Source organism: Maylandia zebra, linkage group LG12, assembly GCF_041146795.1.
Source record: "Maylandia zebra isolate NMK-2024a linkage group LG12, Mzebra_GT3a, whole genome shotgun sequence".
In the NCBI taxonomy this organism is placed as follows: Eukaryota; Metazoa; Chordata; class Actinopteri; order Cichliformes; family Cichlidae; genus Maylandia; species Maylandia zebra.
Window position 1 is genome coordinate 29,490,807 of NC_135178.1, and position 25,095 is coordinate 29,515,901.

The following is a 25,095-nucleotide window of genomic DNA, read 5'->3' on the forward strand; positions in this document are numbered from 1 at the left end:
ATTACATGGGATTGTTTTTATGACATGCAGGTCAATCACTTGTGTCTCATTTTAAACTGAAAATCTAAGCTGCAGTTTGCAGATTGTCTTTTGTTTAACTGATTTAACATTAAATCTACTAAAACAACCTTCCATATATTCCCATCTTTACATTTTGAAACCTGCTTCAGAATCCTCTTTGCACCGAACTGATAGAATTTAATTGAATAAACTGGTCAAATAAAGTATCCAGTGTGTCCACTGTTGCTTAGAAATCCCACATATTCACTGATTTCAAAGTATTCCTAGGACACAACCATCTATGTTCATTTTAAAGTATACTGTGTGCCCAAAAAATATATTTTACCAGAAAAGATCCCGATTTTGACTGGAGTGTGTAGCAGGCCTTCTCTACATCCATATTAAATGAGCTGCGAGAAACAAGGGTTTCGAGTGTTTTAGTGTGGCATTTTAGTGCAAACTGACAGGTCAGCGTCTCACTCTAACCTCCCATTGTGAACGTGCTGTGTTCACACAGTGCACAGCACTGGACTGCTAAAGTGGATTAAGTGATCTAAGTGAGGGCTGTGGAGGAGGACGCTCCACCATTACAGTGAATGATACTCCTGTTACAGCTCTCCAACCAGTACTTCACACAGCCAAAAGTGGGAGAGAAGGAGGAAAGGTGGGGATGCAACGTGGGAATGAGCCACCCTACTTCAACATTTTATATTAAGAGCACTTGCAGCATGCAAATTGCCCACTTTCCTGACAGACACAGAAGCTGGATTAAACAAACAGGCCACACAATAGCAACATGGTGTTAGTGTCCACGTGGTGAATCACACTGTTGCTAGATATGGCTCATAAAGCAAGATATACTTTGTAACAAAACTGCATATTTCGATATCTAAAATAGGTATGTTTGTGACCACAGATTTACATTTATTCTCCTTCCAAAAACCGTTAGGATTCCAATAATCCGGGGTAGGCTAAAGGACGGGGCTGACTTTGATCAAGCGAAGGGCCACACACGGGATAACAAAACTGTGGTTACAGGTTTTAGTCTAAATTTTACTAACATAAAAGTAAAATCTGTCTAAATTATATGTTAACATTTAATTTATCACACGTCTTTAAAGTGATATCAGTGATATCACTGCAACCGAGTTAACAAGCTGTGCAGACTCACTGTAGTCATTCACCTCGATTCTGTTTCCAGCCCTTGCACCATATTTGCCCATGTGTGTCATAGTCTGTAGGCATAATGTTCGCAGAGTACCACTTAACAGAATCATTGCAATACTCTGCTGACTTCGCACTGTCAGAATTGCTTTAATCAACTCACTGTTTTACAGCTCTGGCAGTACACTCTCGAAAATCTAGAGGATTATAGTAGCCGAGTGAATATTTACTGCAGTTCCAAACAAAGACTGTGAGGGTGTCCTTCAGGACACAGTTCACTAGAAACACTGTGCAAAAGCTCTGCGATCTACTTAGGAAAAGGGATTCTTTAAGCTAGCATCAGATAATGATGTTTAGCAGGATTAGCATTTTAGCTTTGCATGCTAAAGTTGGAGTTTTTAAACTGAAAGTATGTTGATGCTAATAAATTTTGCATATACTTTGTCAGAAACAAAGTTACTGAACATTTATTTTGTAAATTAATCCCACAGTGATAAATAAAATGAAACTTAAAATTTGAGAAAATTTAAAATTTCTTCTGAGTGTAACAGGCAAGTTCTTAGTTTAGTGACAGTACAGCCAACTGTAGCAACAGTTTCCTGAAAATGAAAAGTTATGGGAGAAATTATATCTCAGTCGGGATCAATCTATTACCAGACAAATTCAGAGTTCTTCTCTGTAAAAACAAAGGACATCAAATGACTTTGCCAAAACCCCACCGAAATGAAACTGTAGATAGATATCAAATAGATAACTGACATTAGCTCAAGATATAAACAAGGTATAAACATATATGCAGACAGATATGACAATAAATGACCCATAAAATAAACTTAAACCATACTAAATCAACTACAATGTCAGCTTTAAGAATTACTCTATGGTTTATTCATTCATATTCAACAATTTATTCAGGCACAAAAGCTCTTATGGTTAACTTTAGCTTTTATTTTCATTTCTTAACAAGCCTCATCATCTGGATCATGTTAAATCTGAAAACAGGGGCAAACTTTAGCAGAAGTCCTTCAAAGTCCAGTGTGTCAGAGGTAGGTTTGGTGGGTGTGTTACGCAGTCAGCAGCAATGTGCGTGCAAACTCTACTGTTTCCATAAGACACTGCATGTGTGTCTTTAGTCTTTTATTTCTCAGAGGACACCAAGTGCACAAAGGATATAGAAATGCCAAAGTTTAGGCTTACTGGGATTATATCAGTGTTATAGTACTGTCTTTTATGGCCATGCATTTGGCCAAATCTTTGACTGTCATATCTGACTTACTAATTTTCATCTTATTCCATTTTCTGCCTTGCCTGTACCGTCACATCTAAGAAAAAGATTGGATGAGACTACATAGGAGTCAGCATGTCCATTAACTTATCTGGGGAAGTAAATTTGAGAGTGATTCTGTAATGAGATGACAGATTTGTAAGAAGCTTTATACTTTTGAGCAATTCAAAAGCAGCATTTCTCACAACAGCTGATGCTGCTAACAATTTCCTGCCCTGTTACAGGGTGGACTGATGATTAATTCATATCTCTGCCATCTTAACAAGGTTGTGCCCGTTAGTGGGCGAGAGGGGTGGGCACACTCCGCAGGGCTTTGATATCCTACATTCAAGGCTGTGTCACACATTAATGACTTCTTTGAGCTATGAAACGAGCGTCATTATCTCTTTCCAAAAAGGGAAGGATGAGAGATTTCAGCTCAACTTGTATAAAGACAGGGGAGGAATCAGTCATCATGTACTGACTATGTGTGTGTATGCGTGTATGTGAGACACTTCGGCACAGGAATTGGACCTGAGTCAGAGGATGGAAAAGGTAGATTTTGGTGTGTATAGATCTACATAAACCAATCAAGTTTTGGAGGAAAAACATTTAGCTACATGAGCCGAGGGCAGCACAGTGTAGAGGTTAGCACTGTTGCCACTGTTCCCTGGGAAAGCACAGGTCCTTCTCTGTGTGTTTTCATGTTCTCCTGGTGCCTGTGTGTGTTCTTTCTAGGTAGTCTGGCTTCCTTCCGCAGTCCAAAGACATCCATGTTTGAGTCATTACTGACTTTACATCAACTGAATGTGTGAATGTACGCTATGAAATGAGTTGTCTGTTTTCAAGTGTTAGGCCTGTGACAGACTGACGGTCCATCAAGGGTGTAGCCCACCTCCTCCCTGATAACAGTTGGGATAGGACCCAACCCCCCTGTGACCCTGAATTGGATGAGCATAAGAAAATGGATGGATGGAAGATAACCTTGATATCTCTGAGGATCATATTGCATCTGCATCTTTTAGGGCTGTAATCAAAATCACACCAAAAAAAAAAAAAAAAAATCAAAGTTCAACTTATTCAAATATCTGATTTATAACTACCTCAGAAATGATGCCGGAGCATGCTTGAGTGACCTTCCTGTTAGTTGATAAGGTGGGAGAATTTACATCTGTATCATGAGTTGGTTCATGACTTGAAGTATAATTCCAGAATAATTCATTTCAGCTGCTGCTTGAACTGCCATAGAAGTCTAATCACTCGGAAAAAATGAACTGGTCAGGACAAAGTTCAGGCAAAACAAGGATAATGGTGGCTTTTATTCAAATATACCAGTAAGCAATTTCAGTGAGTCAGCATGAGCAGAACCCTGACCCCAGCTCACCTAAATGGAACCAGCTCACCTAATGTTATTATCTGCGCTTTTCTGATTAGACTGTGAAAAAGTAAAAATACCTGTAGCTTTTATGTAAAACCAATTTGCTTGTGTATTGAAATCTTTCAGTGCCCAATCTTTGGATTTGTGCAATATGCTGCCGGCAGGAGGTTAATCATTGTGATTTTGAAATAAATAGCTCAAAAACTGGAGTATCCCTGGATCCATGAAAGGATAAGCTGCAGTACATCTGCATCTGTTTCCTTTAGATCAAAATTTCAATCTGATAGCAGATTTACCACCCAAAACTTTGTGGTTTTAGAGTATAAAACAAATATAATAAAAATATCAGTATTAAAAAATTAATCAGTTTCATGCCTTCTATTTTTTTCCTTTTCATTTGCAATTCAGTCATTTTTCTAAACCTCTCAGCTATCAAAATGTTTTAGCTTTTTCTTTTTTGCTTTACTTTAAAAGAGGCTTTTCATGCCTCTACATCTATTCTGTCACTTCACGGCTGCTGCTGTGAAGAGTTCAAGGGTCACGGAAAAGTAGAGAGAGCTGGATGAGTGAGAGGGTTTAAGTTCACACGGAGAGTGGAGGATTGTATATTCCCTAAGAAAACAGGAGCAGTCATTTGAGTGGAGGTCATGGACATTTCCATGCATACTGATAGAATAGGTGGGAGCGTTGGAGGAGAAAGGCCTCTTAAAACCAAATGAACTAAAAGCTCTTGGTTTGAATGCTCTTCAGCCCGTACTTTACTCTACCTCGAATAAAGCACTCAGGTCAGAAGGGATGCTTTTTGAAGCTTTTAGGCTAACTCCCATTCCCACTTAAAACCAACTTTAGTTCCCATTTCTAAACAAGGCAAGGCCTTTTCCCTGCATTGGTTTCAGTGTTACTTTAGCATGTTGTAAAAGACCAATTTGTGGCCACAGTTTGTGAAATGTTCAGTGCACACCTTTTTAAGAAATTAAAGATGTGCATTCTGAATATGCCATTATTCATGCACATATGAGTCCAGTTCACATTTAAACAAATGCACATTTAATACCAACAGATCAGTTACTTTCCGGCTTTTCTTAAAGAACTGTATATTTTAACCTGCATAATTGTGTGAAAGGCACAGTTCTCTAATATACTAACACTTTTTGTAAAATTACACTGACCGAATACATTTCCTAGACAATTTACCCGATTGAAACGACCACATTATTACTCTAATGATTATCCTAACAATCAGCCAATCTGAAAACGTCCAGTTTTCAACTTAAGCACCTTGAGGGACCAGTTGTTGTGATTTGGTGATATATAAATAGAAATGAATTGAGTCTTCATTTTAAAATTGGATTATTTGTTTTCACAAGGAAGACAGATCCCCAGAGTGTAACTGTGTAAATAATGTACAAGAAGAGTAAGGCAAGCACACACACTCATGTAAGTTCAGCTCAGCTGTAGTGCTTTTAAAATCCACATGATGGCAGCTTTGACGTGCGATGCTCTGCTTGCTCTCATGCTTTCAGAGGAGAAATATCAACAGAAGTTTGCAGTTCTGGCCCTTGGAGCCGATGCATAATTATTATTATTATTTTTTTATTTCCATCTGAAAATGGATCTGCAAAAATTTATTCAGAAGCCGATTTACAACCTTGAGGAATAATTTACCAATTTAGGCCTATGGACAATAGATAGTTGGGAAAATATTTAGATGGGTGTTTTTTGTTCCCATCACAAGGCTAGAGAAAGAATTTAAAAGCTACACCTAAGCTACACCACAAAAGGTTTTAGCAGCCACTCTAAATTTGATGCAACAAATATGAAACAGTGCTTACTTCAGTTACAGCAGTACTGTTTTCATAACAAGAAGAACCTGAACGGGGATCTTATGGTAAAAAAAAAAGTGTTTAGGCTTTTAAAAAGATGCAAGATTCTTTACTTATATTTTGTTTAATTATAGCTATACCTTTACTGGTGCATACAATTCAAATAACAGATCAAGTCAAAGTCAAAGTCAAAGTCAACTTTATTTGTCAATTCTGCCACATGTACAGGACATACAGAGAATAGAAATTTCGTTACTCTCAGATATACTAATGTGTGTGTATGTATAAATATATGTAGATATGCATAAGACTATCTATATTATATATAAATATGTGATTTTGGAGGATGTAAACAGTACAGCTTGACAAAAGAATTGCACATCAGAGCTATATATAAGTAAGTTTAAAAACTAAAGTGATAGAAAATGCTGCATTTAAAACCACTCTTTACACTATTTGTGTGAAGCTGTAGAAAAGGCTGCTATAGGGAGCTTGATTTAAATATTTCAACCATATGACATAATTGTAGGATTTAGAAGTAACAAAAAACAAGCAATATTCATAAAAAAATGTGGTGCATTTTCACAAATCTGCACATGTAAACCGTTTCTTTAATCAGAAGGTGGCGATATGGAGCTCTACTTCCCCTGCCAAAAACCACAAAAGAAGATTACCGCTAGGTTACCTAGCAGGCTAGCAGTTGCTAAATTTGATCCCGTTTAATTAGTCGAGAACATTTAAAATGATCCTGCAGTCATTCAAACCGTGGCTGCTTCGTTGCAGGAGTCTGCCGTTGGTTTGCACAAGAGCGTACCACGCAGATAAAGTCGCTCGACTCGGCTCACAGCCTGATAAACAGACTTCTGAATATCAGGTAGGTTAGCCTGTTGCTAACGCCTGCTAGTCAAACAGTAAGGTAACAGTTCGGAGAGTTCAGACGCATCCAGGTGAGGTGTTTTACACCTGACGGGCAACAGGAACTAATAACGTTCCCAGACACGAAGGAAAGTGTTTGTTTAGTCTGTCCCCTATGTTGAAGTTCACTCTAGAGGTCAGACTCCTTAAAAGCTAAGAATTTATCGACAATATCAGCGCTGAAGAATTAAGTGAGTTGTGGAGCTAAACAGCGTGCAAAAAAAGTCTACCAGTCTAACTGTGAAGGTGCAACCTCTGAAAGTGAAAGACACAAATAACAGCTTTGCATGTCATTGCAACAACAATACATTTCTTAGAATAACTGATTAGTGAGGCTTGATGTTTTATTGCTTAAAGTTGCTAGTTTGAAGCTATAATTTTGTGATTATATCAATGGCACAAAACAGTCAATTCATCCTCAGTGGCACAATCATCAGCTGTTTAAATACAACATAAAAAAATCATATGCACACAAGGACTGTAGTGCTTTCCCACTTACGCCATTAAGGGTTAGTTAGTGGAAGCCAGTTACAGGTACAGATGTCTTGTATGAATCAGACTGGTGTTAATAGCAGGTTACTGTTGGGGTTGAGTGGTGTTTTAATTCAACAGTTAATCTGTTTTTTATGACAGCGTGTTTTTGTCATTCACAATTTATATGTGAATTACAAGTTTCAAAATACAAGATGATCAACTGCCCTTGAAGGTAAACTGTGTAAAAATCTCACCATGTCACGAGGTATCAGTCGATTGCCGATTGCAGTCAACTGAATTTTTTTTCTTACATTAACCAATTCAAGTGCATAGTACTAGCTATGTTGACCACTGTAGGACAAACAACTCTGCCTGCCATTAATCTGTAGTGCGTGTAGGTGTAGTAGGTGCATGTAGTATATGTCCACGTTTATTTACTGGAGGAGGCTGCAAAACCTTGTGAAAGGAGTCCAATACAAATCGATGAAGCACTGCTGTCTTTGCTGCTGTTTTCTGCTGTTTTATCAAGTGCCTCTAACATCTCTGGACTCAGACTCTTAGCAAATAAACTCTCACTAGGTGAGAATCCAATCAAACTGTTTGTTAGAGGCAAAGTGTGATTTTTAGTACAATCAAGCATAATATTAACAGACACAATATTCGCTTATAACCAGCTGTTGCTGTTGTTTAGCTGGTTTGTAGACAGCTGTCCAGAGATCGGAGGTTCGCTTGTCCAATCTGATGACAATAAGTCACTGTGACAATATCTAAGCATGTTTCCATGTGTTAGAGCCCTGACTTCAGTTCAGGAAATAAGGCTTGAGGTGAGCAGGATGAGGATGAGTTTCTAACCACATGCCGCTTGCTCCTTCACATTTTTGCTTCTTTGGTGAACAAGATCTACTCTCAGTTTAAAAACCATAGGTATGATCCTTAAATCATATCACATCTTGAATCTGAAGGTGCAGGCATGAATTAAAATTTGCCTCCATTGTACTGCCTGTGTGTTCTCGTCTCCTCTGCCTTTGGCGTACCACGTATGCGGTCCGTCTCTGGCCACACATATAAAAGGTTATTTGGCAGAACGGTGATGCCCGTCTTGTCCATTGTATTCAGTTTGCAGAGCAACATGGGAGCTTCCACAAACTGCTGACCTCTTCTGTGTTTTTTAATAAAATTATCAATTTGTTGGAACACATAACTAAACACTAATCAGTGTATATTTATGAGTACAATTTTTTTTATATTAAATAAACTCAACAAATGACTGGAGAGCATTTACATCATCATCATCATTTACATTTTCTTATTTTAGTGCAAATCTCTTACAGAAATTGGATTAAGAGGAAACTCTAACAAATGAATTTCTCTCTTTTTGTTTTTTAGGAGAATTATGACCGAATGAAAGTTCTTCTTGATGAGCTGAAAAGCCGGACAGAAAATATTAAATTGGGTATGTGTTCGCACACAGCAGGTTACGCACTATCCCAGAGATAAATTCATCACTTTGTGTTTTCATTTCAGCAGTTCAAATTAGTGCCTGGGTGATGAAATTGTTTCCCAAACATCATTGCTTACACCTATGTGTTCTAGTAAAGTAATCAGGTTCCACTTGTAGATGATTAAGCCTTAAGGGACCTGCTCTAACACGTAAATGCATAAAAAGCACTTTTTATATGGGAGTATGTGTTAAACTGCATGCCGTTTAACACATAGTTAGCTGTTTACTTGATCTTAACATAATGTAAAAAACATAAAATAATCTACTTCCAAACTCTGTAATGAGAGGTTGCTATTATTAGAGAGGCGTAGCTGGAACTCAGGAGAAAAGTTATGTTTAAAAGCAGTAGACAAGACATATTAAAAAATGTATAAGTTATTATGATTGTGTAGTCTACTGTATAAATATATAATAAAAGTAAGAAATATAAGACTTGTGTAAGATTGTTATTGTTTATAAAACATTTGTTTTTCTCTTCTGTTTATTTGTTTTTAATTCTTTTTCTCTTTTTGGTGAAATGTAGTTAAAAAAGTACAGTATTGCTATTTAGAGCAAGTTCTGTAAAAAGTATAGGTGTAATAAGGTTTCAAATTTTTATTCTTTTGATAAATGATGACATGACTAAAATAAAATGACAAAACATTGCAACTAATTGACCCAACAAAAGGAATAAATGTGCTGAAAGTGACAATAGAAATGATTTTCAGTAAAACACAGAAAGTTGTGACCCCGACCGAGGTACACGTTCGCTTATTTTTCAACCCTACTGGCACACAGAAAAACATCAGTAACTACAAAAGTCACAAAGAAATGAATAAAAGCCTGTCCCACCAGGGATTAACAATTCTTGGTAATTTTATGTTTTTATTTGTCTTACACCATCAGCACTGTCATCAATGCTACTTGCAAGAGTAGTAGTAGTACTTGCAAAATATTCTCAAATTGTTAAGTTTGTAATTTTGTTATTATTCATTTATTACTTTTTAATTAATTCAGGAGGAGGAGAAAAAGCAAGAAGACTTCATACTTCCCGTGGGAAACTGTTGCCTAGAGAGCGCATAGACAGACTGCTGGATCCAGGGTATTACTGCTTACTTCTATCTTTGTCACAGATTTAAAAGTCATGGCTGTTTCATCCCCCCTAGCTTTTGTCCTAGAATTTGTCCTTACACAAACTGTGGTATCACTAGTTTTAAATGTCTGATGGTGTCTACAGTACAGTTCTCTGTACAATGAGAAGAAGCAAAAGAGGATAATATTTCTCTAAACTAAAATGTACTATTTTAAAAGAACTTGTGCAGAAAAACATGGATGCATGGATATGAATTTGTCTTCTTTTCCCCGCTTTTATTTCATGTTATTGCAGGTCTCCATTTTTGGAATTTTCCCAATTTGCAGGATATGAGTTGTATGGAAAAGAGGAAGTCCCAGCAGGCGGTATAATTACTGGAATTGGGCGGGTTTCAGGGCAAGTGCTATAAATGTTTATGATATTCACCAGATTTGAATGTAATGCCTTTAAAAAATAGTGAAAGTGTTTCGTTCTGATGATCATATGTAAAAATGGTTCAGTTTAATAATTTGTCACAGATGAAAATTTATATTTTTAACCACAGGATCAGATCCAAAGTAATTACAGTGTAGGTTTTCCACTAGAATCTCAATTGAGTACCACAGGTGCATAATCTAATATTTATTTATTCATTCTTTTCTAAATGTTCATAGAGTGGAGTGTATTATTGTTGCAAATGATGCTACTGTCAAAGGGGGAACATACTACCCAATTACAGTGAAGAAACACCTTCGTGCACAAGAAATAGCCCAGCAGAACCATCTGCCATGCATTTACTTGGGTGAGTATCTCCATATTTGTAAGGGTTTGTAAAACACTAATAAACGATTATCTACAGAATCAAAGAATAATAATATTATTAATAATAATTATTAGTAATAAAAAATAATAATAGTAATAATAATTTTCTACTATCCCTGTTAGAATTTAACTTTAAAATACAGTAGGACTGTTGGGTTAGGGTTTGTCAGTTCACCTGTGCAAGTAGAGCCTGACTGATATATGCAATATGTTATAATGGCTAAAAAAATAAACATTTCAAAAGTAAGAGCGAGATGGATGAAACACTTTAACTGTGTTATAAGTGATGGTGTTGCATAGTTTGTCCACCAGAGGACACTCTGCAATTTCCCTGTTGACAACACTTATTTGGTTCACCACAAACACAACAAACCAGCTTACCCGTGTTGTTGGCAGAATGTAAATGAGTAATCAATGACTTGTAACAGTAAACCAAACTACATTTTCATTATATCTTAGTAAACACTCATAAATAACTGCTGGGGAAATCTGTTTGTTTCACACATCGGAAAAAAAAACATTGGCCAGTATATCAGATTTTTAAATCACCAAATATTAGTATCAGTATTGGGCTTAAAACCCTATAACAGCTTCTTAAGGGACTTATGGGAAAAATCCTAATATTTGGGTTGTTTTTTTTTGGTTTTTTTTTGGTCAATATTTACACCAGAGACATCCCAGAATGCCCTGCCTGAGGATAGCAGGGAAGTCTGTCTCTGTAATCTAATTATAGTCGAGATGTTTATAATAAGTGAGTTTGTAATGTTTTTATCTCCTTCAGTGGATTCTGGCGGTGCTAACCTGCCCAGGCAGGCGGAAGTCTTTCCAGACAGAGATCATTTCGGGCGCATTTTCTACAACCAGGCCAGGTTGTCTTCAGAGGGAATAGCACAGGTGATGCATTGTATTAACTCATTTAATGGGCACAAAAGCAGAATGATAAAACCCTAACGGAGTGGCTTTATAATTTGCTTGCCTCCCCCGATTACATCTTTACTAAAGCCCATTATTGGGCTTCCACGTTATATTTGTTTACCTTTTAAATAATGACTTTTGTTATTCTTTCATTCTATACGTGTAGAAGGCAATATAAATGAATATACATGAAAGTCACAGTCCTCTATTATGTATTTTTTAAATTATTTAATTTTTTTCACCATGCTGTCTTGGGGCAAAGGCCATTTTGCTGCAAGGCAAAGGCAATAAAAATACTGAGCGACAGATACACAAAAGAAATTAATTATGGCAGCAGGGGCATTCATGGCCTGTTGGAACATTGTGGGAAAAGCTTCCATGAACAGAAATTGACAGCAATCACATGATAAACTGTATTAAATTGAATTTAATATTTATTTAAGAACACAGAAGAGCCTTTATCACCAGGGTTATATCACATTATACTGCTCAGTGTCTGTATTTTTTGCAGTTCTGGTAGCTCTCTCTTTTTTCAACCATACGTGTGTTTACATCCTTGTTGAAACAAGAAAAATATCAAAGAGCAGAGGTGGTATATTCAAATGAATTCCACGCTTGAAGGCTCTTCATGTTTTGCACCTGCAGGCTACTCAAATCCATCTTATATATGATGATGAAGAGAACTGCAGCGGTTTTGCACTGTGCACGGTTTTGCACCTGTCTTGCAGTCACATCTCTATTGATTCAAGGATGATAAAAAGCAGGATATATTGCTCACCAAACCGACCTTCACTGTGTGTTAGTTAGAAAGCTGTTTTCAAATTCATCTGCAGGAAGACGAAAGTTTTTCAGAGCTATAAAATGTTTTGGCCAGTGTAATGTTCTTTTGGAATTTTTCCTTCTCTTGGCAGAATAATATATGTTCAGAATTTATTTCTGGAAGAGTGGTTTTCTTGAAAATGGAATGTTTCTATGAGCCCACCTGAAATAAGAGTTGTAGTTCCCACATCTAAATTGAATACCATTCCCTGTCCAATAGGCATCATAAAGTCTGCAGTACTCATAGCTTAAAAGTTGTTGTTCAGTGATGTAATGGCTATTTTGTTTCTAGTATTTAAACTTTTCAAGTGAAACTATAACCAGATTTTTTTTTTGGTAATGGAGTAGTCATAGGTGGCATTATAACTGCACATAAGGTTAATTGAAGTTTTAAAGAGAAAAAAAACCCCTAATCATATGCAAATTATTCAAAGCAGAGTAATGAAGATATCTTTGAAAATGCCTGAAGGATATGTTTTAATATTGTACATGTCTGATATGAGACCTAACTATTTTTCTTCTCTCTTCAAGATTGCTGTCGTGATGGGCTCCTGCACTGCTGGAGGAGCGTATGTGCCAGCAATGGCAGACGAGAGCATCATCGTACGGAAGCAAGGAACCATTTTTCTTGGAGGACCTCCACTGGTTTGTTAATTTTTTATTATTTCTGTTATTATTTAACATTAAGTAACTGACAAACAGACAAATATTGTGTTTCATTTTATAGAGCTAAATGTTTGTTCATATAGCAAGCTATATATTTGAACTTGTACTGAATACAAGAGATGAAATGCATATTTCCTGGTAATATAATTCTTTAATAGGTCAAAGCTGCCACTGGGGAAGAAGTTTCTGCAGAAGATCTTGGTGGTGCTGATCTACACTGCAAGTATGAACAGATCATTTTTATGGGATATGTGGGATTCAATATTAGCTCTCATCTTGACTTTTAAATACCAAAGAGATAGCTAAATAGTTTTCGCAAAATATATACATCAGGACTTGATGTTCGAATCCCTGAAAATGACGATTTAATGTCCTCTGTGACCTTGTGTTATACGTCCAGTTTGGGTATTCAAGTGATGCTAATTACAAGCTGGGTTGATAGAAAAGTAGATTGTTCTCTTACTGAAATCATAATGTTATACAGATCCTTAAAGCAAATTCACTTTCCTTGTTTCTGTGTCAATGAGGAGGCAGTACTTCACAATAATAAAGTGTTGTTACACAAAAGAAAAAGACTAAAATATCCAAATATCCCATTTACTTAAATATCCAACTACTTATTGTTATTTTCCCTTATTGTCATGTTGGGAAAGTTCCTACAAGCTTGGAACACCATCATTTTAGACACGTGTCCCATTACTCTTGATAGTTGTTTGGTAGAAGCTTCACCAGGTTTTTTTTTTTTTAGACATCTCTAGATGCTTTGTTAGGTTCAGGTCTGGACCCTGACAGAGTTTTTCCCCAAGCAACACCATTGTTTTCTTGGCAGTATGCTTCAGGTTAGTCTTGTGTGATTCTAGTTGCTTGTTTAACCGAGGTCCTTCTTCCCAGATGACTCAATTCAGTTGAGCAGCCAAATTTAGGATGACTGTTCCAGGATTAAGAATGATGGAGGTTATTGTTCTCTTGGATATTATTGTGTCTTTCCCCAGATCTGTGCTTTGAGACAATCCAATCTAGCACACCTACCAATAGTTCTCTCGACATCATGACTTGTTTTTTTCATCTACAGTCTGCTGTGTGTGCCTTTCCTGATTATTTCTATTTAATTAAGTTAGGCACAATTGGAATCCAGTCAAGTTATATAGACATCTCAAAGATCATTGCTCTGAGTGTCATAGCAAAGGATTTGATTTGACTTGGGTAATTAAAGTGTTTCTCAGTTTCTTTCTTTCTTATTTTGAACCAATTAACAAAATACATTTTGGGCTTTGTCTTTGTTTCATATAAAAATGAACTCAATCCGATTATTAACCCTTTCATCAAAAGCATGAAATGTTCAGGAAACTTTCTACCTACACTATGTACTACATAGAAAGTACTGTAGGTTTTTTTCCCCCACAGTAATGATTTATAAGGTAATATTTCCAATGACTGCCTTTGTTTTTTCTTACTTTGCAGAAAATCTGGAGTGACAGACCACTATGCTTTAGACGATAACCACGCTCTTCATTTAGCGAGAAAGACAGTGAGAAGCCTTAACTACAGAAAAAATATCGAGGTCAGTCTGTTGTTTACAGTCAACAATTTAAATCAAACTGTTCTCTCTGTAGCTTCATTGACACTGAGTCTTTTTGTTTGCTTTTTTTTTTAGGTTACTATAGAACCTCCTGAGAGTCCTCTCTATCCTGCAGATGAACTCTACGGCATAGTCGGAGATAACTTGAAACGTAACTTTGATGTCAGAGAGGTAATTGCCCAGTTTCCAGAACGATGGTTTCAAGTCGCACTTAAAAAAATTCCCTTCTATATTAATACGCTTTCACAGGAGTGTGTGTAGATCTGTGATGGACTACACCCTATTATTCACTAGCTTGTAGAACTAGAAATAACTTGGAGTAATAATGTTCAGTGTGACTTTATCAGTGTTTCACATCATTGTGGTGGATTGTTGTCCCACTATTCTAACATTTCTTCAGTTCATTGATTTCTGCAGAGCTCTCCTAACATACCTGCACAGCATTTCAATCAGTTTGAGGTCTGGGCTCTTATTGGGCTGTTGCAGCACCTTGATTCTTTTCTTTTTCAGCCAGTCTGTTGTAAATTTTCTGCTGTCCTTGAGATCGTCATCCCGTTACGCAACTCAGTTGTGCCCGTGCTTTAGCTGTCAGACAGATGGCCTCATTTGGCTTTAGAATATGCTGGTGTACAGAGGAGTTCATGCTTGACTGTAAAGTGCTGCAAAACAAGCACAAATCATCTCTCTTCCACCATGCTTGATAGTTGGCGTGAGGTGTTTGTGCAGATCTGCTGGGTTTGGTTTTCACCTTACATGGTGTTGTGCATTATGACCAAACATCTCCACTTTGATTTTGTCCAAAGGACATTGTTCCAGAAGTCTTGTAGTTTGTTCAGAAGCAACTTTTTGAACCTAAGCTGTGCTGCCATGTTCTTTTCAGAGAGCATAGGCTTTCTCCAGGCTGCACTAACAAACAAGTCCCTTGTATTTCTAATTATATTGTCATGAATGTTAACATTTAACATGCTAACTGGACCCTGTAAAATCTGAGATGAAGCTCTTGTTTTTTTTTACGCCACAGAAATAAAAGGCTGATGGAGTATTGTTGTCACCCTCCTGGGTGAGTGGGCAGGTGGGCAGTGTGGGCACCCACAATTGTAAATACAATAACTCAAGAAAGATGCGATGCAGATTTGGAAATCTTTACCATGGGTGCAGCTGCTAGAAGCTAGAGCATTGCTGGGCCTGAACTTTGGTTCGATTTCCTGGGAAGATTGTGGCATTGTATTAACACACACCTGAATATTCCAGACTAGAAAATTTCTGTTCAGTTTTATTTATACAGCTCCAATTCACAACAAACTCTCAAAGCTTCTGCTTTTATAGGTCACACTTGCTGATGATCAGTAAATCAAATACTTCTGGTTAGCAACACCTGGCTGCTACTTATCCTGTTCCTATGGAATTCCTTTGAAGCAATAAGAGTGTACTAAGCTTTTCACAGGACTGCTTGGAAGATTTCTTTACCATTTCTGAACATTTCAGAATCTTATTTGGATATTTTGTAGGATACTGTGTTGAACCTCTTAGTAATTAGTTTAAAATGGTGAGATAAATAATACGACTTTTCTTTGCTATGATATTATTTCTTTAATGTGAGTCAAATATAATAAAATCATTCATTCATCTCATTGTTTAATACAGCCAAAAGACTGATTTACACAATGTGGAAGTGCTATGACTGCTTTAAGATTTGTAAATAAACCAATTTTGATTGGTTTATTTATAAATCTGGCTGTCAGAGGTTCAGAATGCACTTTAACAATGTTGAGTTGTCATGTTCTCCTATCAGCAGCTGAATCAATAATAAGGTGGCTGGCATCAGTCACTTTGCTTTTCTGCTGTGTGGCAGTGCTTGCCAGATATTCTCTATTGGTTTAAAGCTTGTGCCCTTTGATTCTTGATGTAGACCCGCGAGCTAGAATTACTGCTTACTCTACAGATGCCAAAGTGTTTGTAGTGTAGAATAGTATTGGCAGTCCATTTAAGGTTGTAAGATCAACTGAGTGCAGCCTCTTTACAGGAGTTTTTCAAGTGTAGCATTGCTTTTAGCAGAGTGAAAATCACTTAAATAAGTAGAAATTGTTGAAAAGTTGTCACTATCTGTGTTATTTGACATTGCATCACATTTTTTATAACTTTTGTTTACTGATTGGATTGCAGGTCATTGCCAGAATTGTAGATGGCAGTAAATTTGATGAATTCAAGGCATTCTATGGAGACACGCTTGTTACAGGTATGTGAACTAGTATTGATTTCAATTTCCAAGACATGGTTGATTTTTTTTTTCTTCTCTAAATTTAAAACCTGACCATTGTTTGAGTTCATTCTTGTGAATTTGTACCTTTTAAGGATTTTCAAGGATATTTGGTTATCCCGTTGGAATCATTGGGAACAATGGAGTCTTGTTCTCAGAGTCTGCAAAAAAGGTAAAGGCACTTTATAGCTACAGATAAATCAAACTGTAAAAACTGTCTTTTATCTGCAAAAACAATACAATAAATAAATAAATAAAACCTATACAAAGTTAAAAGCTGAATTTCCAGGAGACTGAGCTTTGTACTGTTTTTGTGCCTCTCAAAATGTCAAGGACTTTAAACACTGTGTGGAAATAGTACAGATAGCGTGCTCCACAGATATTTGCTGCTTATGAACACCAACATTTTTCTGTTTGTAGGTTATTTGCACTTCTCATTCACATTAGAGTTGTAGTGTTTCTCCTATGCAAGAAGCCTTAAAATGCACCTTTACATCCTTTCACGAGTAGTCTGATAACTATGATAGCATTTAGAAACCATGCACGGAGAACAGTAATAATTTTCATTCAGTGTTATTCACTTAATTCTCAAGCCAATTTGCTGTGCACAGAGCTGAACTTTATACAGGCTTAGGGAAGATGAGGGGCCGAATTTGTGATTATAGACTAATAAGTTTTTCTAAGCACGTTTTGAATTGGATTACAAGCTTGACCTGAACGAAGATTTCTTTCATTCATTTTTATTTTTTATTTTTTGCGAGGTCTCAACATGACATTATAAGCATTGGCTATCTCGTCACTATAATTACTTTCAAAAGGGTCTGATACAGTGCCTCAGACAAAGATGTGGAACAGACATGCTCGGGGAGCATATTCAAGAAAAATCAATACAGTACCTGCATTTCTGAGACACGCTGTCATCGCTAAAGACATGCCCAGGCTTCCATTATGCTAACTTTTAAACTGTTAAAAGCTTTTTCCAGTTTTTTCTGTTTTGATAAAAGGGAGAGGTATCAGAGATACGATTAGATTTCTGTTGTTCACACATTCAAATTCAAATTCAAATTTTATTTGTCACGTACACAGTCATACACAGTACGATATGTAGTGAAATGCTTGGACAACTGCTCGTGACCTAAAGAAAACAAAAAAGGAAAAGGCTATGAATAAGATAGGAAATAAATATGAAAAATTAAAAAGGGTAAATTTAACTAGGAAGGAATAAAATATAAATTAAGGTTAAAAATGAAATAACTGTACAACACAAATTAGAATGAAGGGTAAATTTAACTGGGAGAATAAGATAAAATATATAAATTAAAGTTGAAAATAAAATAACTGTACAACAAAATACACAATATAGAACTATATAAGAATGTATGAAGAAATATAAATAAATATATACACAATAACAGCAGCATATACACAATAACAGCAGCGTGATTTAAGTAATGAAGTGAAACAATGTCCAGAATGTCCAGTGTGTGTAAGAACTGTATGTGTGGGTCAGTACTGTGTGGTGGTGTGATTGAGGCTGAGGTCCTCCACGATCTTCCTGGCCTTGGTCCAGCACCGCCTGCTGTAGATTGAGTGCAGGTCAGGGAGCTCGGAGCGGATGGTGCGCTCAGCTGACCGCACAACCCTCTGTAGAGCTCGTCTGTCCTGCATGGTGCTGTTCCCAAACTAGGTTAAGATGTTTCCCGTCAGGATGCTCTCTATGGTGCAGGAGTAAAAGTTCCTGAGCACCTTGGAGGGCAGGGTTAGGGTCAGGAGCAATGTTATAGATAACCTTATCTCATACTACCTCATGCTACCATATTATCTCAATAGAACACTTTGCTCTCAGACTGCAGGCTTACTTGTGTTTCCGAGAGTATTTAAATGTAGAACAGGAGGTTTCAGGCCCCTCTTCTACGGAACCAGGTCCCAGTTTGGGATTTGGGAGACAGAGACCCCCTCTTTTTTTAAGATTAGGCTTTTGTTCTTATAGTTAGGGCTGGATCAGGTGAACACACTCTTAGTTATACTGCCATTGGCCTAGGCTGCTGGGGGCTTCCCATAATGCACTGAGTGTTTCTTCTTCTTCACTCATCTGTTTTCACTCTTTGTGTTTATACTAATAAAGAGTGTGTTGCATTTAATCATCAGCTACTCGTCTTTTGTCCTGTCTCCCTTCCCTTACCCCCAGCTGGTGGCAGTAAATGACTGCCCCTCCCTGAGCCTGGTTCTGCTGGAGGTTTCTTCCTGTAAAAGGGAGTTTTTCCTTCTCACTGTTGCTTGCTCAAAGAAGGGTTTCTGACTGTTGGTTTGTTCTCTTTATTATCGTAGGGTCTTTACATTAAAATATAAAGCACCTGGAGGCAAATGTTGTTTTGATTTAGCGCTATATAAATAAAGTTGAATTGAAATTGAATAATTTCACAGAGAAGCAGTCATATTTCACATTGTTCCCAACTGTTGTTTGCACTTTGCAACACACAAAAAAATGCTTCACTGAAAGAGAGCCAGTGGAGGAAACTGCCAAAATAAAGAAAACACCTGAGTAATTCAGCAATACAAATATATGGAAATGAGTTGTCTCCACATAGTTCAGTCTTTTGTATGTGTTTGTCTGTTCAATATTTCCTGGCAGCTCTGTGTTATGCAGTGATTTTTTCTGACATAACTGAAGGCCATTCACCGCCTTCGTATTTAAACTAGAATACAGGAAATACAAAGTCAGTGTAGCGGCAGGTGAGCTCGCTCCCAAAGTAACTGGTTTCTGTTATTTCTGGATGGATTGAGGGGAGGCCATGAACTCTGTTGCTTGTTTTATTTATTTATTTATTGTATTAACAGGTGTAATGCAAGATTCAAAAGCATCACCTCAGGCAACATTGTGACAGTTTACATCTTCTTGTGAAAATACAAACTCCAGATGTAATCCAAACTTTTCAGTGGGTTATTACCCAGATTTCACTTCACTGGATAAACTTGTGTGCTTTGAATATATTTTCTTAAAAATTTACACATCTCTTTCCTTTGGCAGTTCATTTAAAGTTTATGGTCTCTTGGTTATTTCTTGAGAGGCCCAAAAAGTAAATCATTACCATCTTGTACTATTTTAAGGTAATACATGTTTGAACTCTGGGCAGTTGTTCTTTAGGTCTGAGAATGTACTACATGTAATGAATATCTGAAATTCTTTTCAGGGGACGCATTTCATTGAATTATGCTGCCAACGAAACATTCCACTTGTTTTCCTCCAAAACATAACAGGTCGGTGGGAATTCTTTATTTACATCGGTAATTTTGTTCTGTTGTGGGGTTTAGATGTTGTTTGTTACTCGGCAAACAATTCTGAATATTATTTACTTTAATTGCAATGTGATCTGTGATCATACAGATAATTTTATAATTTACATCATAACCAAATCTTATTATATGATGTACAAATCTGTTTCATTAATCTCCCAGTTTGACTTATTTCGTGTTTAAGATTAACACAGCCAGACTTTCCTCCTTGAAATAACAACACAGGCTTAGGCTATCTCTTGTCTTCATCTTCATCTCAGGCTTCATGGTGGGTAGGGAGTATGAAGCAGGAGGAATTGCCAAGGATGGAGCCAAGATGGTTACTGCGGTTGCCTGTGCCAGTGTACCCAAGATTACTGTTATCATTGGCGGCTCCTATGGTGCGGGAAACTATGGCATGTGTGGCAGAGCCTACAGGTATGAAGAAATTCTCTGTAGGGATTAGAGGTTTGTTGGAATAAAAACGCAGCCCTGGTAACAGCTAAAGTAAATTAATTCATTGTGAACTATTGCGAAACACATTAGCTGCTTCTCTGCGAAATTCAAGTGTACAAAATGTACAAAATGCAATTGCCTTTCATTTTGTGCATCAGATAGCCTTGGACTTCTTGCGTGTAGGTGGTAGTGACCTTTTGTAACAGTAAAAGAGACTTTCTAAGTGGAACCCTTTCAAAGCTAAGAAGTATTTTAAAATAAAAAAAATCAATTTTAATCAAAATAAAGTGACATTTATTACTTGAGGATGTATCATTATTTTGTCTTTTTAATTTTTGTCAGCTATTTTTCAAAGACTAGGAGTGATAAGAAGCTGAATTATTGATGTGTAGCATCCTTAGTGAAGAGCACTCTACAACAGAGTGCAGTGTATTTGTATAGGTAGATAGACTGATGGATAGAAGTCTTAAAATCACTTGAGGAAGTTTATCAGATTTTGCACAGCTCCCTCTGGATAGAAAAAAATGGTTTTAACAGTATTAAAATTACCATTCAAATAGCTTTAAGCATGTATGAAGTCAGTGGAATGATAATATTATTGTGGGCACACTCATGTTTAATTCCTATCAGGTTATTTGAGCTGTAATAAGCGTCCTCATGTAAATTGAAATAAGCATAAATGATTTAGTGTTTTGGAAAGTTGGAGCTGATACTCACCCTCCCTTAGTCTTTCTATGAAATATCAAAGAAGTACTTTTCCCCAGGTTAAGCCCTCCTAGTCTCTCAAATCATATTTTTGATGTTCAGGGTTTCTTTTGTTATCCTATTGGTTGTGATCTAGGTGACTATTCTGGCTCTCGAAACATACTCAAATTGACACTGTTTCTTGTCTCACAGCCCACGTTTCCTATACATGTGGCCAAATTCCCGAATCTCTGTAATGGGTGGTGAGCAAGCTGCCACTGTCTTGGCTACCATCACTAAGGATCAGAGGGCACGTGAGGGAAAGGAGGTAATGATTCATGTTAATCGCTTGACACGGCAGACTAAAATCTGTGCTCCGCTGGAAAGGCTTGAATTGACTTTAGTGGGTTTCCTGCCAACAGCATAAACATTATGAAAGACACTTTTCTTTCAATAATGGTTTGACATGGCACAGTGAAATAATTTCAGTGTTAAGTGTGACTGTGATGACTTATCCTGAATAGTGTAGCCATCAAATGGCTGTCATTAAACTGTGTCAGGTATGCTGTTATGGGGCTATTAACCAGTGCATTAATAGCTTCAGAATGACACCTCACATCAGTGCCCTGCTGACAGCCGTTTTGATGATGTTTAAAATGTTTCAACTCAAAAAGGTTGTAAAAACTAATCATTGGGTCAATTTTTGAACAGGTATCAAATATTCTTATTTTTTTCTGCTTTTATTCTACATGTCTTCACAGTGGAACACAGGTTGAACTACCGAGAGCTTATTAAATTATACAGTATAATACAGCTTACATGTTAAACATGTATTAGGTGTACAGTCAGTACTACAGTTGTTTGCCCCACGAAAACACAATTGATAGTATTCTGAGCCTGCACCACTCATCACTTCCACCAAAATAAGAACTTCCTTTGTGATTAACCAACATAAGTCGAACTTTACGTGAGAACTCAAATATCTGGTTCAGTCGTTTAGAGCACAGGATGGTCTTTTCCTTGTCATCTTCCTAGTGCAATTGCAGTGTCCGATGTCCGATTGCAGCCATGTGAGTGCAGCAGGGGTAATTGTGCAGTGAATTCCCAGCAAGTATGGTGTCATGTGTCGTGCCTCCTGCAGGCTCTACACTAGGTACCCCTCAAATGAAGTGTTTCCAGTAGAGAGAATGCATCTGAAGCATTTTATCTTCGATTATGTGCTTCATGTGAGAAAGGATAACTTAGGGCGATGAGCTTATGTGTGAAAACATGTCTTCCTGGTTAAAATTAAAGCAGTCCAATATAGAGACCTTGAATTACAGTTTAATGAATTCAGTTTTTCTTCATACCATTTCTTATATTTTTGTTGCTGTTTAATTTAATTTTTCCCCCTTTTTAAAAAAAATTGTTTCTGATATTTACAACAGTTTGGCCCATTTAAATCAGTAAAGATTAGCTTTGCGTTATTTATCGAGTGTTTGATCTGTTTTTATTGTGTTCACAAAGATTGGCTTGGTGTTTTCAAGCTGGGGAAATTGACCTTCATGGCAAATGAAATGGCTGTGTGCTTTCAGCTTTACATTTCACTACACCTTCAATAATTCAGACAACCTTTAAAACGCCTCTGGCGCAGGTCCTTACCGCCTAATTCTATTTTCTCAATATATTCACAGTTCACAGCAGAGCAAGAGGCTGCCATGAAGGAGCCAATCGTGCGGCGGTTTGAAGAGGAAGGCAGTCCGTATTACTCCAGTGCTAGGTGAGATCTGCTCATCCAATATGTTGTATTTTAGGGATGTGTGTGATAAAATGAAGGACTACACATAACTGAGTCTTTGAATTTCCAAAATTGGTTTAACTACTGTTGCTAAGATAAAATGTTGTTTCTCGAATGGCAGCACTGGCCACAAATGAACTATCAGCAGGCCACCAGCATGTGTTTATAATTTATTTTTTAGACTCTTTTCAGTAATCTCACATTAGCCTTATTTTCCAAGAACTAAGAAACCACAAGACTATTCATGCAGGACCAGTGATGCTGTGATGTTTTTCTTTAGCATCAGATGTCCTGTTGTTTAAATAATAAAAGCCGTGTTCTTTTCATTTAGTCCCTGAGCTGTTTTCATTGTGTGTTTGTAAGCGTAGAGTACAAATCCTCATGTGGTGATTACATGTGCGTCTTAAAATGAGATGGATAGTATACTGTACATATTTATCTAACTGGAAACTGCCTCACTGACATTAAAAACCAATATAGTTATGAAGGTTAAACACACATTTCAGAGCATGTCGGTGCTTATTTTTGCAGTTAATTGTATAAAATATAAAGAAAGAGAAAGGCCAAGGGGCAATCAAGGCCCCATTACACACTAATTAATCACAAGCTACCCTGAAAGCACTTGTCAAATTTATGTGTGTCATTAATGCTTGAAACCTGTTGTATCAGAATTGCTTGCTGTGGAAGCATCAGTTAATGAATAAAAAAAATTAGCTAACTGCAAAAGAGTAAGAATTTTGAAAACTGATTTATCTCTTCATTTATTTACGACTTAAGCAGGAGCTGGTATTAGTTTCTTAAATATCAGGTCTTGCTTGTCTATTATAATCATTTATCTGATGATACGCTTATGATATACATATACTATATTATATTAACAACAGCCATATTGTTTGCTCTTTAATGAAATATAGGTCCGACTCTGAAAAAAATACAAATCTGATACCTTGCAGAAAGGAAAATGCAAATCTTTAAACCTAGACTATAAGGGGAGTCATCCAAAGAGAGGAAGACAAAACCTTGACACTCTATTAAAGTAATTGATTATAGTCCTGCACAAGCACCGCAAGAAGTATCGCATGAGTGAGGAGTAATGTGCCATCTAATAATGTGGAGCACTTTATTATTTTTACAGGCTGTGGGATGACGGGATTATTGATCCTGCTGAAACTCGTATGGTTTTGGGTCTGAGCCTCAGTGCAGCACTCAATGCACCAACAACGAAGACACGTTTTGGAGTTTTCCGGATGTAATGCTCATTTAGTTTGTACATATAGAGACACGAGACTTAGTATAGATTTACTGTTTATATAGTATTTCTCGTAGTTTACCAGATTGAGTAAAAACTCTCACAGAGTTGGGATCGCTTGACTTTGGATACCTTGAGCTGTGACTGGATGATGGAACTGTTGTGAGACACTTCCCCTGTTAAGTTGTGCCTTAACTGTTTTCATTCCAGTGTAAATGCACGTTTTCTTAAATGTGTTTCATTTGTTGGCTCAAGTACTGTAAATGCAAACAATTAAAAAAAATGTGAAAAGTTCAAATTGCTGCCTTTTCATCAATCGTGCATGGCCAGAACGAAAGAAATCTTCATAAGGGGGCACTGTTTAGCTATAAATATCTGAGGTAGTGTAGAGGAAGCATACAAGCACGCACAGAAGGACCTGCGTATATAAAAGGAGAAAAAGTATTTTGAAGATTTCCAAGTTTAGTGTAATTATTTATTATTTAGAGACACTGGAGAGTTTATTCTTGTCTGGCTTTCTGGGGCTTCTGCTTGTTTATTCTTTTATTGTAAAGCACTTTGTGATGTCTGCTGTGGAAAGGTGCTGTGCTACTATTGTGTCAAAGGCACAAATAGGATGTGGTCTTATATCTCATGCTGCAGACAGAGTGTGCTGTGTGCCGAAGCTAAGCCTCAGAACGAGTTCTTCACTTTACCAGCTGGCCAGCCTCTCTTTCCCGCCCTCCCGGTTTTTCATTTTGTCAATTTATCTTTTTAATTGAACATGTTGCACACAGTTGATATGTTCACATATTGGTATAGACCATCTGAATTCCCCCTTGCAACAAGTTAGGTTTTCCTCCGAAGGATTTTCAGAACCCAGGGATTTGGTGCAGGAGTAGATTTGAATGTTTGTATGAAGCCAGGTGGTTAAAATGCTTAACTGGAAGCCCTTCATGCTCCTCTGTGTATGACTGTGTGCCTGGTATACTGAGGCTGTGAGAGCCTCACTTTGGGGAGAGCAAAAATACTCAGGCCATGATATGTGT

General features: G+C 37.1%; 1 protein-coding gene across 2 annotated transcripts; it reads left to right on the plus strand.

Moving 5' to 3' along the window:
• Positions 1 to 6,287: 6,287 nt before the first annotated feature.
• Positions 6,288 to 24,365, plus strand: mccc2 (methylcrotonyl-CoA carboxylase subunit 2). 2 transcript variants are annotated; one of them, XM_004546935.2, is made up of 17 exons: positions 6,288 to 6,503; positions 8,405 to 8,471; positions 9,516 to 9,600; positions 9,886 to 9,987; positions 10,245 to 10,372; positions 11,174 to 11,286; positions 12,658 to 12,771; positions 12,951 to 13,015; positions 14,254 to 14,353; positions 14,447 to 14,542; positions 16,535 to 16,607; positions 16,724 to 16,800; positions 19,820 to 19,886; positions 20,183 to 20,339; positions 21,255 to 21,369; positions 22,715 to 22,800; positions 23,954 to 24,365. In XM_004546935.2, the coding sequence occupies exons 1-17, from the start codon at positions 6,372 to 6,374 to the stop codon at positions 24,069 to 24,071; spliced, it is 1,695 nt and encodes a 564-aa protein (XP_004546992.1). In that variant the 5' UTR covers positions 6,288 to 6,371; the 3' UTR covers positions 24,072 to 24,365. The 2 variants fall into 2 exon arrangements, with proteins under 2 accessions (XP_004546992.1, XP_076747144.1); XM_076891029.1 differs by lacking the exon at positions 6,288 to 6,503 and adding an exon at positions 6,620 to 6,735.
• Positions 24,366 to 25,095: the final 730 nt, after the last annotated feature.